At 41.3% G+C, this 16971-nt stretch overlaps 1 protein-coding gene across 15 annotated transcripts in view; it reads right to left on the bottom strand.

Moving 5' to 3' along the window:
• ARMC2 (armadillo repeat containing 2) overlaps positions 1–16971 on the bottom strand; it is a 140689-nt gene that overhangs the window by 86367 nt on the left and 37351 nt on the right. For 13 of the 15 annotated variants that reach the window (XR_008680780.2, XM_063707166.1, XM_055390736.2 and 10 more), the window contains 2 exons: positions 8326–8402; positions 3082–3180 (listed from right to left, as the gene is read on the bottom strand). Coding sequence is in view for 14 of the 15 variants with exons in the window: in XM_063707166.1 (XP_063563236.1) it covers positions 3082–3180; positions 8326–8402 (176 nt within the window). In the remaining variant the exon portion in view is untranslated. The remainder of the gene's footprint in view (positions 1–3081; positions 3181–8325; positions 8403–16971) is intronic. The other 2 variants (XM_055390730.2, XM_055390732.2) reach the window with 1 other exon arrangement.

Below are 16971 nucleotides of genomic sequence, written 5' to 3'. Positions count from 1 at the left end.
CAAAGAAGAAAAACAGCACAAAAAAATGGAACATGAGGGGAAATAAAATAATCTAATGTATTCTGTCGAATAATATTATCTCTGATAGATTCCTTCATGAAATTTAAAAGTAGGAAACCAATCTTAAATAAATACCATAATGTGCTCTTAGAAGCCCACATAGAGGAAGTGTGTGCCTGCAGAAGGAAGTGACTCAGGCCATTTTTAGCTCTTTTCAACAATAACATCTAAGAAAAAATTTTAAACCTCAATAGCTAAGTAACCTTCAATGTCTTTTGGTTATGCACTTAAATGAATGAATTGATGGGAAATGACTTAGCCTAACTTTAAATAAAGGGAAAAACCTGAACTCCTATTGTATGAAACACTTGTGTTTTGTTGTTTTATTCTTCTGTGACTGGCAGTTTCTTTACAAACCCTAAGTCCAGGCTCTGGGCCACTCATTGGCAGTGGGTGGTCCTCAAAGTATTTTCTAAGACTTCCTTCCACAAACTCTTCAGCCTGGTAGGTTCTACTCAAGAATACTTGTTTTTAGCTTTAAAAAGGGGTTAGAAAGAAAGGCTCAAGGGTCAAATTTTAAACTATTGATCAAATCAATCCTTTATACCAAATAGTTTGTTATAAATGCTCTATAGCTTCAAAAGACAACTTGAATCTACAAACTATCAAGATTTGCAAGGGGCTAAATCTAGTGGGTAAAAGTTTGATTGTAACAGAGAGTAACATAATCTCAGAGTAACTTCTATCCCCAAGATATGTATTCATTACAAAGGAAAGAATAAAAACCTGACAGTGGGTACAGCTGTGGGACACGACCAGCAACAGAACGCATCAGCATCGTGTACTCCTGGCAGGAGGTGCTGAGAGGGACACAGCAGCACTCATGTGCTCTGCCTGCCCAAGATGCTAACCTGGAGCTCATCACAGGAAAACATCAGACAAACCCAATTTGCGGGACAGTCTGTAAAATATTCCTCAAATACATCAAGATCATGAAAGAGACGTGACAAATGATGAGAACTTGTGATCCAGGCTTTTATTTTTTCTACAAAGGAAATTATTGGGACAAATTGGCAAAATTTGAGTAAGATTTTTATAGTATTGTATGGTAATTTCCAGATACATAAGAGAATGCTTTTGTTCCTAGGAAATACATGCCAGCCGGGCTCAGTGGCTCACACCTGTAATCCCAAAACTTTGGAAGGCCGAGGCAGGTGGATCACTTGAGGCCACAAGTTTGAGACCAGCCTGGCCAACATAGCAAAATCCCATCTCTACAAAAAATACAAAAAATTAGCAGGGTGTGGTGGTGCGCACCTGTCATCCCAGCCACTGAGGAAGCAGAGGCACAAGAATTGCTTGAACCCAGGAGATGGAGGTTGCAGTGAGCTGAGATCGTGCCACTGCACTCCAGCCTGGGCAACAGAGCAAGACTCTGTCTCAAAAGAAAAAAAAAAAAATTAGGCCAGGTGCGGTGGCTCATGCCTGTAATCCCAGCACTTTGGGAGGCCAAGGCAGGTGGATCATAAGGTCAGGAGTTTGAGACCAGCCTGGCCAATATGGTGAAACCCTTGTCTCTACTAAAAATACAAAAAAATTAGCCAGGCAAGGTGGCGGGTGCCTATAGTCCCAGCTACTCAAGAGGCTGAGGCAGGAGAATAGCTTGAACCTGGAAGGTGGAGGTTGCAGTGAGCCGAGATTGCGCCACTGCACTCCAGCCTGAGTGACAGAGCGACTCTCTGTCTCAAAAAAAAAAAAAAAAAAAAAAAAAAAAAATTCCTTCTTTCCTGTAGGAAGGCTTCCTACAAGAAAGGCCTTCACAATACTGACTCAGTGTCCCCATTCAATGTTTTGCAATATATTTTCTTCTGTAACCCTTATCCAGACTCATTGTTCTTCTCACTAGTGTTTGCACATATCTCCTGAAACAAAGGGCCCAAAGCTAACGTGGCACACTAAGATGAGGGGGAACATAGTAACTCTAGAGGGGAAAAAGTCATCACATTCATATCCTTAGGACTTTGGGCTGCAGAAGCCTTTGGAGATAACCTAATCTCCACCTCGTCTGGCAGGTGAGAACACTATTGCACACAGAGTCTAGGTGACTCCTCATGGCCATATGCTTGGCGAGTAGCAGCACCGGGACCAGAACCCTGTCCAGGGCTCCCACATTAACCATGAACACAGCCAAGCACCAATGGGGAGCAGAGGAGGGGTGAGGTCATTTGAACCTTTCAGTAATCAGGTCTTTTGCAGCACATCCCTGTTTGGTTGCTGGGGAGGGTTCATTTACCCTGCTTCTCTTAGAGCATCTTCCTGTGGCTACCAAGCTGGTTTGCTCATCAACAACTCCTAGCAAAGGCTTATTGTGCACTGTGTGCCAGGCCCTGGGCTCTCCCTAGGGCTATGACCACTGCTCCAGAGGAGCCTGGTTAACTTCAGAAAGAGAATCCTTGAGGAGCTAGCTGCAAAGAGGGAGAAAGTGGAGGGCCATCCCATGACACGCTTTCCCTACCCTTGCAGGGACCCATCGATGGTGGGCCTTCACTTCTGGGGCAGTTCAGAGCGCAAGGGTGGGACACATCCCAGGCCATTTCCCATGCTGTGGGTGGCATTCCTGACAGATGTGCTCCCTTCAAGAGAGTAGGACAGATACCAGTTGGACCAAGGAAACCACGGGCACACCTGTCAAGGACGCCAGTTTATGAGACTCAGCTTCCAAGCCTGAAATCTGTTTTAATCTTTTACTTTCTTGAGTATGAAGAGCCACCTGACAGAGGTTAAACCAGCATTTCCTTGGACAGAGGAAATGCTAATTAATTTATATTACAAAGGGAAGTTTTAGAAATTGGCTCTCTTGGTGCATTTAAAACATAATCTTACTAAAAATTATGTGTGCATGTAATATTTAACACACACAGGGTAAATAAATAGATGACTTCATTTGTTTTTGAACATGTTCACAGAAATGATAGTGAAAACTTACTAAAAATATCAGGGCAATGGGGAACACATAAATAACTACAGGTATTTTTTTAAAAAAAACAAAAACGGTTTTTTGTTTGTTTGTTTGTGTTTTACCCTTTTCTAATTCACGCAAAATCGGTACAATCCTTGTATTCCAAAAGACTTCGTCTACTTCTATTTCTGCGTCCTTTTCTTGCAGGTCAGCTTTTGGGACTGCAAAAGAAATCCAGAGCAGGAGAAAAAGCTATGAAAAAGGAGTTGTCATGAAGCACGGTCAAAAGCCTTTACTATTCATCACTGCAATTAATAAACTAGAGAATTAAATTACCCTTTGCTCTCCAAGCCTGACTATTTCTCATTAGAACTACAGGTCTTCTAATCAAATTACCCCAAATTAAACTCAGACTGGATAATGTAAAAAAGTCAGAACTTTAAAATGTGATCTGGTCACTTCATAAAGTAGTAAGCTTTGTAAATACTGATGACTGTCAGTAAGGCAAACAGTTTTGAGTACATTTTTACTTAAACTTATCCCTCCGTAATGTAGAATAGGTAACTATAAATATGTAAAGAATAAGGATTTTAAAAATGTGTAATGAAAAATTTTCTAAAAGGGAGACCTAAAATGGACATTTTCTATAGAAATAAAATGTCCACACTAACATGGGGCCAGTAGCATTAATGCCAAGTGATTTTGTGTGGTGTAGCAGAAAAGCCTGGGCCTTCAGGGCTGACAAATCTCAATTCAAATCCCAACTCCACTATGGACATGGTGAGTGATGGGGTCCAGTTTCTTATCCTTCCTGAGTCTCTGTTTCCTCATCAGCAAAACAGAATATTTGCCTTCAAGGGTATGAGAATTAAAAGACATGGTATAGGTAAAGCTCTGAGCTCAGTGCCAAGCCTTTAGCAATATACAGTATATAATTAATTTCATTTCCCTGATTAAACAAGTATACAAACAGGTTATCACCCCTGCAGTATCTCATGCCTATGTGATACTACCAAGCCATCAAGAGTAGATGCTGCCTGTGAATATGGGTTGTAGGGAATAGCAACCATTGACTGTGTACTCAAGATGCAGGAGGCCTCCATTTCATTTTTGCAGTAACACTATGAGGAGGTTCCCAAACTGTCCCCATTTTGCAAGTGAAGAAAGTGGAGCCCAGGTGTATTAAGTTATCTGCCCAGGGTCATATGACTCCCCAGCCTCTGCATTTGACCTCAAAGCTATGCTGACTTGCAGCAAACTAGCTGACTAAAGGGTAACATTGGGGGGAAATGTAACTCATATTAGAAACTGCAAATTATGATTATATTTCACACAGGCAGTATCTCAAGATCTAAAACACTGACTGTAGCTGGAGGTGGCATTGCGGTGCTGAGGCATTACTGAATAGTCCTGAGATGTATTCCTCAGTCTCTCTTCTCTGAAGACCACCCCTTAAGTCCTTCATCTGGCACTTGGTCTACATCAAGTCAGGGAGTCCATGCCCTCTCGGGGCAGGGTGGACCTGGTACCAATTAAGTGTCCACACAGAAGATGCCTGGACACTAAAAATGTCACACAAAGAGTTAGAAATCAGGAACAATCGGAAGGTGAGAGGTTGGAAGAGAGAGAGAGAGAAGAGACAGAGAAAGACAGAGAGACAGAGACAGACAGAGGAGCAAAAGGGTATATGGCCCATGTATTTTCAGGTTACTTTGAACAAAGGACAAGTTGAGCAGGAGGCCTATCAATAGCACAGGTTTGGAGTCACCATCTGGGTTTGAATCCTAGCTCTGCCACCTACTAGCTGATTGACTATGGGCAAATTGCTTCACCTCTCTTCTGTAAAATGGGGTAACAATGGTTATCTCTAAATATTGGGATTAGGATTATTAATCTCTTTTATGTGCTCTTCTGTATTTTCCAATGCCTCTAATGCATTCTTATTATTCTTGAAGAGAAAAATATATACAACACATATTGAATGTGTGTAATACCTTAGTAAATATCCATATTAATATTTTTTAATATTAATATGGATTAAAATAAAATTCTCTGCATCAAGAAATTCAATAAAGTCCCTTGATGATTATCTGTGAAAATAGCAGAGAAATCCATAGATAACACATAATGGCATATATTTAAGAATTCATTTGAATTCAGAGATGTATTTGAATTCTGAAATGAATCCTCAAACCATCAAATGGTGCTGATGTCACCCAGGAGAAGCAGGGACGCTGTGCAATCCACCTATCCCACCCAACACACAGGCCTTCCCATTATACTACATGCTAGAAATGGCCACTCCCAGTTGCAGCAAGTCCAGGCTTGCCTTTTATCAACCCTTCCCACTGCCAAGAGCAGCTGAGCCACACAGGGCATCCAAGATCACCTAAGCAGCAAAAGTAAATAGAGGCTGTCAACAAAGCTATTATTAAACATTTGCAGTGCAGTAAATAGCCTTAATAGCAAGGTTTCAGATAATCTATCTAACCCAATGCAAGACTTCACCATCAGATACTAAATTGAATTGTCTTTAGGACAAATTAGTCCACATCAGTACAGATTCACAATCCCTTATCCAAAACCTTTGGAATCAGATGTGGTGTGGGATGCAGGAACATATGGATTTTAGAAAGTCAATATGGTATACACATTGCATATTACGTACCACCCCCGTAGGGTCTTCTGCGGCAGCACCCTGTAGCAAAATATATGAATATTCACAAAACCAAGACTCTAACTGACTTCCCATCAGGCTCAGGGATTCTGGAACTACAGATAGTTTGTAGACTACCATCTCAATCTTTTGGGTCATTGTTTTTATGAATCTGCCTTAACTTTGATAATTTATGGATATGGATTCTAAAAGTAAACATGAATATTCAAGTAATATAAAAAACATAGTTGCTCATATTTGTGGATAACTAACCTATTCGAAGTCCAAAGTATATAAAAAATAAAATAAAATCAACATTATCAAGGCAAGTGAAAGCCAGAAAATAAGTCAGGCGAGTTATTTAATTGACACATATTTATAACATACTTAAATTTACTAGAAAGCAGACTTTGAGTCCAATAAGTTCAAGTCTGCATTTTTTACCTCCTATGCAATATGTTGCTTAATAGAGAACTTCTATGAGAAACCGTGACTATCAACCTGTTTTTCAGGACAAATAAAATGGATAACTTATTCACCCCAGAAAGAGCTGAATTATAGGGGTGAATCAGAAATCACAGAACAATTTATTTAACCCTTACGGGCCCTTCTGAATGTTTCTGAGATTTGCTTCTTCTCAGAACCAAAGTTACTCAGTCACTGGTATGAGGGTTTCCTTCCAACCCTCTCCCAGGAATTTCAAAGGGCACAGTTGTGTCTGGCTACAGCCATTCCACCTCTTCATTCACGCTGGGCCTCCTCCTGCCTCCATTTTATACACAATCCCTGAGTTACTCTAGAAAATGAAGCATGGAATCATATAATTGCTTTTTAAGATACACACAGACACACAAATAATAATAAGGTTGTCTCAATCTTGGGCAACAATCTAATATTTTAGAAAGCACTTTCATCTAGGTTCACAGTTTGCTAAATATAAACATTATGATTCAACAGGAAATTGGGTAAGTCAAGCAAAAATTTCAGCATGTTTTTGAAGATTTTGCTGTCTCAGTGGTTATAGTTGTTAACCACAGCTTTGAGTTCTGGACAAAAAACCTGACACAATGTTTGGATTGGCTGATGTTTTTAGCACGTAAATGTAAAATCCTTAGCAACTATGCTGGCTCCGAAATTAGTATATCTAAGATTTTCCTGAGTAAAGAAATTCCCAATGGCACAGAAGTCATTTTATTGAAAAACTAAGTTTTGAAGATAAAAATTTTTTAAATCTACTATTTAGTATCGTAAAATCTCATGGGTACAAAAATATATGAAGAATATAACAGACATCAGTGTACCCCACACTAGTTTGGTCAGATATTAACATTTTGCCATATTTTTACCCTTTCCCTTATTTTAAAGAAATGAAACATTACAGATATGTGGCTCCCTGCATCCATTCCCCTCCTCTCCCTCTAGGGGTTACCACCATCCTAAATCCACTGGTTACTATGACTACACTTGACTTCGCATGCTTACCACATGGCTGTGTATCCATAAACAATATATGTCTTTGTTTTTGCAACTTGTTTCATCTCATATTATGTTTGTACTGAATTTACTCAATATTACAATATTACAAAAGCCCATGAGTTCACTTTTGTAACAACTATATTCTATTGCATGAATACATTTTGTATCATTTCTAGACTGTGGTTTATATTGTTATATATTTTCTCAATTAAACACTTTAAAGGCCCAAAGGACAGTCTTAATAAAGTTAATATAGTTTCATTTAAGTGAGCAATTATCTTTTTTTTTTTTTTTTTTGAGATGAGTCTCGCTCTGTTGCCCAGGCTGGAGTGCAGTGGCGTGATCTAGACTCACTGCAAACTCCATCTCCTGGGTTCAAGTGATTCTGCTGCCTCAGCCTCCCAAGTAGTTGGGATTACAGGTGCCCCACTCCCTCCCACCATGCCTAGCTAATTTTTGTATTATTATTTTTTTTTTTTGGTAGAGAAGGGGTTTCACGATGTTGGCCAGGCTGGTCTTGAACTCCTGACCTCAAGTAATCCGCCTGCCTCAGCCTCCCCAAAGTGCTGGGATTACAGGCGTGAGCCACCATGCCCAGCCAAGCAATGCCTTGAACTCAAGCTTTGAACCCAAGAACTATGTTAATGTCAAGTTTTGCAACTTTCCAAATGCTTTTACAAAATGATTTCTATAAAACCATTAAGACTGTCATCTAGGCCGGGCGTGGTGGCTCACCCCTGTAATCCCAGCACTTTGGGAGGCTGAGGCAGGCAGATCATGAGGTCAGGAGATTGAGACCATCCTGGCTAAAACAATGAAAGCTCATCTCTACTAAAAATACAAAAAATTAGCCAGGCGTGGTGGTGGGCGCCTGTAGTCCCAGCTACTTGGGAGGCTGAGGCAGGAGAATGGCATGAACCTGGGAGGTGGAGCTTGCAGTGAGCCGAGATTGCACCACTGCACTCCAGCCTGGGCGACAGAGCAAGACTCTGTCTCAAAAAAAAAAAAAAAAAAAAAGACTGTCATCTATAGATGTTTGAGGCATCAGAGTTGGGTAGTGGTAAGATGGTAAGATTGTATGAATATAACAAAAATGTATAAAAATAAATGTTGACTTGTGACCAAATTGGACAAACTTCCTGAAGTTTCCAGTGGCCAACATAGATATCTTCAGTGCCAACATTTTTCCTTCAAGTGGAGATGCTGTAGATGAAGGAGTGTGGGGACCCCTCACCTGCTTTGGTTTGCAGCCTGCTCAGGTCTGAGCTACTGGGGCATGATGAGGCCCTCGCATGTCTCTTCCCCTGGTCCCTAGGAGGAATACATAAAACACTCAGTGCAAACATGAAAACACTTCTAATTTTGTAAATGACAAGAGTCTGCTATATACAGTTTCTTATTTATTATTTTGAGATAGGTCTCACTCTGTCACCCAGGCTAGAGTACAGTGGTGCTGTGATCATAGCTCACTGCAGCCTCAAACTCCTTGGCACAAGTGAGCCTCCCACCCCAGGCTCCCGAGTAGCCAGAACTACAGGCACATGCCATTATGCCCGGTTATTTTTAAAAAATATTTTGTAGAGACAGGGTCTCACTATGTTGTCCAGGCTGGTGATTCCTGGTCTCAAGTGATCCTCCTGCCTTAGCCTCCCAAAATGCTAGTATTATAGGAGTGAGCCACTGTGTCCAGCCGATATATAGTTTCTGAAGAAACCATTGAGAATTGTTTAAAAGGTGGGGTTTGGTGCTCTATATGTGGGTTTTTTTTTGTTTTTGTTTTTGTGTTTTTGAGACGAAGTCTTGCTCTGTTGCTCAGGCTAGAGTGCAGTGGCGCGATCTCAGCTCACTGCAACCTGCCTGAGCCTCCCCAGTAGCTGGGATTACAGGCACATGCCACCATGCCCGGATAATTTTTGTATTTTTAGTAGAGACGGGGGTTTCGCCATGTTGGCCAGGCTGTTCTCAAACTTCTGACCTCAGGCGATCTGCCTGCCTCAGCCTCCCAAAGTGTTGGGATTACAGGCATGGGCCACCACCCCTGGCCTCTATATGCTGCTTTAATTTACCTTTGATTTCCCAGTAAGATTTATCTTTTTAAAACAAGTCATGTTTGCCTAACAACATGAAATACAGTTACTAGAAAGAACAAAAAATCCAGTTTACTTTGCAAATCAAAACAAAATTGGTTAAGGATATATACCACAAGGGGTCACTGTTACAATAAGAAAGAACTCTGGGATGCTTGGATTACGAAAGCTTAGCCTTTGGGAGCTGGGAAAGACCTCCGTCTCTTTTTCTCTCTTCCTCCCTCCCCCCATCCCTGCAGATAAAGAAACTGTGTCCCAGCTGGCCAGATGTGCCCAAGGTCACACAGTAAAGACAGATTTGGAACTTAGGTCTCATAATTTACAAATTTGCTTCTCTTTCCACTACATAAAAATGTGCCGATTCCATTTTTAAAATTAAATTAATATTCTCTGACAATATTTATTTTTAGAAATATTTTAAACATTAAAAAACTGAAAATAAATTTGGACAGTCCCCAGATGATAAATATTTTGTATTCCAAATAAAAGAGCAGTGGCTGGCCAACAGCAGGATTATATGCTCAGGTTTTTAAAAAGTTTTATTTAATGTAGAGAACATCTCTGAAGGATACAGCTTCTCTTTAGCCAGAGCTGACACTTAGAAGTACTTACTTTTAAATATGTGCACAAAATTCCAAGGTAAAAAAACACCAGGAAAAGAAGAGTGCAAGTTTTATATCAAAATTTCTTTTTGTCCATCAAATATAATAGTTGCTCCAAAAAACTCACAAAGAAGGCTTATACATGTGATAGTCCCTGTGGATATCTGTATGTGCCCGTGGCTTCTCCTTCCTGTGTAGTGAGCCCCCCAGTGACTATGCCGTGTTGCAGCTTAGCCCTTGGCCTTTCCTACCGCCCTGAAGATTAGCTTCTCCAAATATCATTTTTTACTTCATTAACATGTTCCCCCCACATTTTTTTTTTTTTGAGATGGAGTTTCACTCTTGTTGCCCAGGCTGGAGTGCAATGGCGTGATCTCGGCTCACCCCAAATTCCACCTCCCAGGTCCAAGGGATTCTCCTGCCTCAGCCTCCCGAGTAGCTGGGATTACAGGCGTGTGCCACCACGCCTGGCTAATTTTGTATTTTTAGTAGAGACGGGGTTTCTCCATGTTTGTCAGGCTGGTCTCAAACTCCCAACCGCAGGTGATCCGCCTGCCTCGGCCTCCCAAAATGCTGGGATAACAGGTGTGAGCCACGGCGCCCACCAGCCACACCCACTTTTTTTTTTAAACACTTAACACTTCCTTTAATCATAAAATAGGAAAAAGATGAAGTCAATTTTCCAAAAATTGTCTAATTAATATTCAGAAATAACTGCTTTATTTGTGCATAATAAAAATACATGATAGCAAATGTCACTAGCCAATCGAAAATGGCTATGGGGACAAGGACCTCTCAAAGAAGGCAGAAATAAAAGAATCAACCTTGCGAAAAGGTAAAATACCAAGTTTGTCAGGGTGTGGAGCCAAGGAAGTTCTCATATTTATCACTCCTAGAAATAACAAGAAGGTTTGAGACTAGGGACAAGGCCTTGCTTTCAATACATACACCTGCCCTACACAACTATTAAAATCAAGCAAGATACTTTTCAACTAATGGGCTTCCAAAGTCACTGGTCCACTCTCCCTCAAGTCATGGTCAGTGATGAGGTTGCCTACATAAATACCACACGCATGTATCCCCACTTCTAGGGGGAAAAATGAAGTGTCCTTCTTATATGCAAATGCTCAGCAGTGCTGGGTCTCCCAGTTCTCAAGCAGAGCACAGAACTAATTAACTCAAGATGGATTAAAGACTTAAACATAAGACCTAAAACCATAAAATCCCTAGAAGAAAACCTAGGCAATACCATTCAGGACACAGGCATGGGTAAAGACTTCATGACTAAAACACCAAAAGCAAAGGCAACAAAAGCCAAAATTGACAAATGGGATCTAATTAAACTAAAGAGCTTCTGCACAGCAAAAGAAACTATCATCAGAGTGAACAAGCAACCTACAGAATAGGAGAAATGTTTGCAGTCTATCCATCTGACAAAGGGCTAATATCCAGAATCTACAAAGAACTAAACAAATTTACAAGAAAAAAAAATCCCATCAAAAAGTGGATGAAGGATATGAACAGACACTTCTCAAAAGAAGACATTTATGCGGCCAACAAATATATTTTAAAAAGCTCATCATCACTGGTCATTAGAGAAATGCAAATCAAAACCACAATGAGATTATCATCTCACTCCAGGTAGAATGGCAATCATTAAAAAGTCAGGAAACAGCAAATGCTGGAGAGGATGTGGAGAAATAGGAATGCTTTTACACTGTTGGTGGGAGTGTAAATTAGTTCAACCATTGTGGAAGACAGTGTGGCAATTCCTCAAGGATCTAGAACCAGAAATACCATTTGACCCAGCGATTCCATTACTGAGTGTATACCCAAAGGATTATAAATCATTCTAGTATAATGACACATGCACACGTATGCATATTGCAGCACTGTTCACAATAGAAAAAACTTGGAACCAACCCAAATGTCCATCAATGATAGACTGAATAAAGAAAATGTGGCACATATACACCATGGAATAGTATGCGGCCATAAAAAAGGATGAGTTCATGTACTTTGCAGTGACATGGATGAAGCTGGAAACCATCATTCTCAGCAAACTAACACAAGAACAGAAAACCAAACACTGCATGTTCTCACTCATAAGTGGGAGTTGAACAATGAGAACACATGGACATAGAGGGGCACATCACACACTGGGGCCTGTCGGGGGGTGGGGGGCTAGGGGAGGGATAGCATTAGGAGAAATACCTAATGTAGACGATGGGCTGATGGGTGCAGCAAACCACCATGGCACATGTATACCTATGAAACTGCACTTTCTGCACATGCATCCCAGAGCTTAAAGTATAATTTTAAAAAAGTAATAATAATGTTAGAAATAAAAAAAGAGCACAGGACTGGTATTAACTGCTGTTCTACGTGATCCTTATGTTGTGGTGGGTATATGTACGTTCTGAAGCCAAGCTGCCTGAGTTTGGGTCCTGGGTCTAACTTTTATCGGCATTGTGATCTTGGGCGAACTACTTAGCTTTGGTTTCCTCATCATTATTTTTTTTTTTAAATAGAGATGGGGAGCTTGCTATGTTGACCAGGCTAGTCTAAAACTCCTGGCCTCAAGCAATCCTCCCATCTCGGCCTCCCAAATTGCTAGGATTACAGGTGTGAGCCACTGCGCTGAGCCTGGTTTCCTCATCTTAAATTGAATGCAATGACTCTGCTTAGTACACTGACTGACACTGGAAGAACTTAATAAACAGATTAATTTTCTCTTTCCTTATGAGTCAGTAATCACTTGTCTAAGCAGTCCAGAGTCAAATCTTATTGAGCTAAAGAATGTGCATGGCATTGCCCTGATGAAGTTTAAAATCTACTCTGAGGAACTAAGGAACCACTGTTTTTTAATGGAAAAGTCCAATAGAGTTGTTAATAAAGTACTAGAATGTGAAATTCAACAGATTGTAAGAACTAGAGGGTGCTAAGAAGGATGTGATTAGTGAGTGGGAGAAGTGGACTACAAAATGGGCCTTAAAAGAATAAAAGTTGGTCGGCATGGTGGCTCACGACTGTAATGCCACCACTTTGGGAGGCCTAGGTGAGACGATCACTTGCACCTAGGAGTTCAAGGAGTTCAAGACCAGCCTGGGCAATATGGCAAGACTTTCCCTCTAAAAAAAATTTTAAAACTATCTAGCATGGTGGCACACACCTGTAGTCCCAGCCACTTTGGAAGCTGAGGCAGGAGGATGGCTTGAGCCCAGAAGGTCGAGGCTGCAGTGAGCTGTGATTGTGCCATTGCATTCCAGCTTGGGTGACAGAGTGAGACCCTATCTCAAAAATAATAATAGGCAGGGCGCAGTGGCTCACACCTGTAATCCCAGCACTTTGGGAGGCCGAGGCAGGCGGATCGCCTGAGGTCAGGAGTTCGAGACCAGTCTGGCGAACATGGTGAAACTCCATCTCTACTAAAAATACAAAGATTAGCCGGGCATGGTGGCGGGCGCCTGTAATTCCAGCTACTCGGGAGGCTGAGGCAGGAGAATCGCTTGAACCCAGGGGGCAGAAGTTGCAATGAGCCGAGATTGCACACTTCACTCCAGCCTGGGTGAAAGAGCAAGATTCTGCCTCAAAAAATAATAATAATAAAAGAATAAAAGTTAAACCAGCAAATGACAACACTACTCTCAGAAGGGGAATAGCATGAGTGAAAATAAAGACAGGCATAAGCAGACTGATACTGAGGGCAAGGGATAAGTGCCCAGGGCAAGTAAGACAGTCATAGAAGGTTTCTATGGGTTTACTCAACCCACACTATGGGCTGAGTAAATGAATCTGATTTGACAGGCAATAAGGAACTGTCATGGGTTCTTATACAAGGAAGTGATGGGATTTGGGGGTGTGCAATGACAAGAGTATTTAGGAGACTTGGAGAGAAGGAACAAGGACTAATCTGAGGGTGACAGTGGAACTGGAGAAGGAGGAACACATTCAAGAGGTTCTGTAAGTCAAGGGTTGACAGGATTTCAGGCAGCGGAAATAACAGAATGTAGCCATGGAGGAATAGGATAGCAGGGGAAGCCTACCAGGGTTTCCACACAACCATAGAGCTGAAGTCCCACAGTAAGACTGAATGGGGAAGAGAGGCATCAAGAAAAGAAAATCACTCCGTTAAGGAGAAAAGGAAGAATAGATGGACTTATGTACTCAAAAGAAATCTGTTTCTCTGTAAATTCTGCTCATTGGTCTTGGTTCTACTAATTGGAACTGCATGAAACAAATCTTTATTCTTTTTCTTCTTGATAATCCTGCACATATTTAAAGATGTTTCATTCCCCACATAAAGTCATCTCCTATGGTTTAAATCCCATGGTCCGACCACTTATAGCTGTGTGACCTCGGGTAAGTTTTGGTTTCCTCATCTGTAGAAAGGTGTGGTAAATAACACTATCCCCCAATGTGAGACTGTTGTGAGGACTAAATGATAGGATGTGCGATTGCTTGGCACAGTTCCAGGCACATGGTAACTAATACATGTTTACTATTATGGCTGTGGTCGTCACTGATGTCATCAGCAAACTCCTCCAGTCCCTTCAACTGTTCCTCACATGATGCGGTTTCAAATCTCTTCCAGGACACTCAGTTACTCAAAGTGAGTGTTCGCTTGTCTGGATCCCTTTTAAAGTCTGGAACCCAGCACTCAGCCAAAGGTAGTATGGCTTGAGGACAGAGAGGAGATGTTCTACATAACGCTGCAGCCTAAAATGACATTAGCGGTTTGGTGGTCACGTCACAGTGGTGGGTGTCTCTAACCTTTTCCTGCGTGTGCACTAAGGCAGATTTTCCCATCCAGGTTGGGCCTTTGCTTGTTCTTCCTAAATTCCACAGTGCCGCATTTGGCAAAGCATTCCTGCCTATCAGATGTTTTTGGATCTTGATTCAGTCATCCAGCAAAATTGTTCTTCCTAGTTTCCTGTTCCATATTATTAAAGACTGTAATTAAATTTTTTGCAATGATTTTTCATGTACCAAAAATAATTTCAGAAGTTATTTCTTAAAGCTCCTCTGTGAAATTCTTCATACAGGCAGATTGGCACTGTTTTGTTCTTTATGATATCTTGATCGACAAATAACAAAAACCTAATTTTAATGGATTTAAACAATAAATGCAATTTATTGACTCACATAACCTGAATGTGGACAGGTAGGGTGGGTTTTAGGCATGGTGCAATCAGGCCTTTAGCTGCATCTTTCTGCGATTCTCTCAGCTCTGCCCTTCCCTCAGTTCCAGCTGTAACCAGGTTGGAGTTCTGATGAAAGCAAAATGGGTCTGGCATTCCCAGGCCTCTCTTCCTCAGCCCACATGTTTAAGAGCAAAAGCAAAGTCTTCTCTTGCAATCAGTGAGGAGGGTCCTACATTTCACTCTGAACAGCCAGAACCAATCTGTGGCTATGGCAGTGCTACACACGGACTGACTTGAGTTACCACTGCCCATCCATGAGTCAATCATGTGGACGATATCTACTTTTGGACCACATGCACCCCAAAGAAATACAAGTATGTTTCTTTAAAAACACTATAAAATTAGCCAGGCATGGTGGCTCACATCTGTAACCACAGCACTTTGGGAGGCTGAGGAAGGCAGATCACTTGAGGTCAGGAGTTCAAGACCAGCCTGGCCAACATGGCAAAACCACATCTCTACTAAAAATACAAAAATTAGCTGGGGGTGGTGGCATGTACCTGTAATCCCAGCTACTCGGGAGGTTGAGGCAAGATAATTGCTTGAACCTGGGAGGTGGAGGTTGCAGTGAGCCAAGATCACACCACACACCACTGCACTCTAGCCTGGGCAACAGAGTGAGACTCTGTCTCAAAAACAAACAAACAAACAAACAAACAAACAAAAAAACTATAAAATTCAGACTTTGCTATAATTCTGACAGTTCTTCTAATTATTATGACTAAGGTTCTTTAGTCAGAGGTCAGCAAGCTTTTTCCCTGAAGAGCTAGATAATATATATTGCACACTTTGTGGGCCAAGTGGGAAAATCCAGGTACTACATGGTTACATTTGTAACCATTTAAAATGTAATGATTTAAAAAAGTGTATAAACCATTATTAGCTCAAGGGCTGTAAAAAAGAAAAACAAAACAAACAAAAACCAGATGGATGGCCAGATTTGGCTCCTGGGCTGTAGTTATATTGTTTGTTTGTTTGTTTGTGAGATGAGTATCGCTCTGTCGCCCAGGCTGGAGTGCAGTGGTGTGCTCTCTGCTCACTGCAACCTCCACCTCCCAGGCTCAACTGATTCTCCTGCCACAGCCTCCCAAGTAGTTGGGATTACAGGCATGTGCCACCACACCCGGCTAATTTTTGGATTTTTAGTAGAGATGGGGTTTCACCATGTTGGCCAAGCAGGTCTCGAACTCCCAACCACAGGTGATTCGCCCACCTTGGCCTCCCAAAGTGCTGGGATTACAGGCGTGAGCCACCGGAACTGGCTGGCTGTAGTTTGTTTATTCCTACTTTGGAGGAATAACTAAACAAATATTAAGAAGTAGATTAAACAGAAGGATTTGGAATGTTTAAAAAGTCAATAAATTTATTTCCATTTTGGAAAAAATGACATGTAAGGAAATTGTAAAGGATGCTTATGGATAAGAGAAAATTTAGCAACTTTTGAACTAAACTTATCCTTGCCATAAGAAAAAGACACTTCGTTTTTCAAACTAGATTCAAGTTGTGTAAGTTCAAGGCAGGTAGTAAATGTTTTAGGCTTTGTGGCCACACAGTTTCTGTCATAAGTACTCAACTCTTGCTGCAGTGTGAAGATGGCCATGGACAATAGGTAAATGATGAGTGTGGCTGTGTTCCAATACAGTTTATTTACAAAAACAGGCAATGGGCTGGATTTAGCTCATTGGCCTTAGTTTGTTGATCCTGCTTTATAGTCTCTTCCATACTTCGACTGCAATTTGGTAATGCCAACAGAGGGGTGGACAACGGAGGGAGGGTCCCCTCAGCATGTTTCATCGCCTAAAGCACTAGATATACAGTTTCCAGACAGATTATCACTTTTTCTTTTTTTTTTTTTTTTTTGCGACACAGTCTCACTCTGTCACCCAGGCTGGAGTGCAGGGGTGCGATCTCAGCTTACTGCAACCTCTGCCTCCTGGGTTCAAGCGATTCTCCTGCCTCAGCCTCCCAAGTAGCCGGGACTACACCT

Source organism: Gorilla gorilla, chromosome 5, assembly GCF_029281585.2.
Source record: "Gorilla gorilla gorilla isolate KB3781 chromosome 5, NHGRI_mGorGor1-v2.1_pri, whole genome shotgun sequence".
Taxonomy (NCBI): Eukaryota; Metazoa; Chordata; class Mammalia; order Primates; family Hominidae; genus Gorilla; species Gorilla gorilla.
The sequence above is the reverse complement of the archived record's forward strand: the minus strand, read 5'-3'. Positions and strand labels throughout refer to the sequence as shown.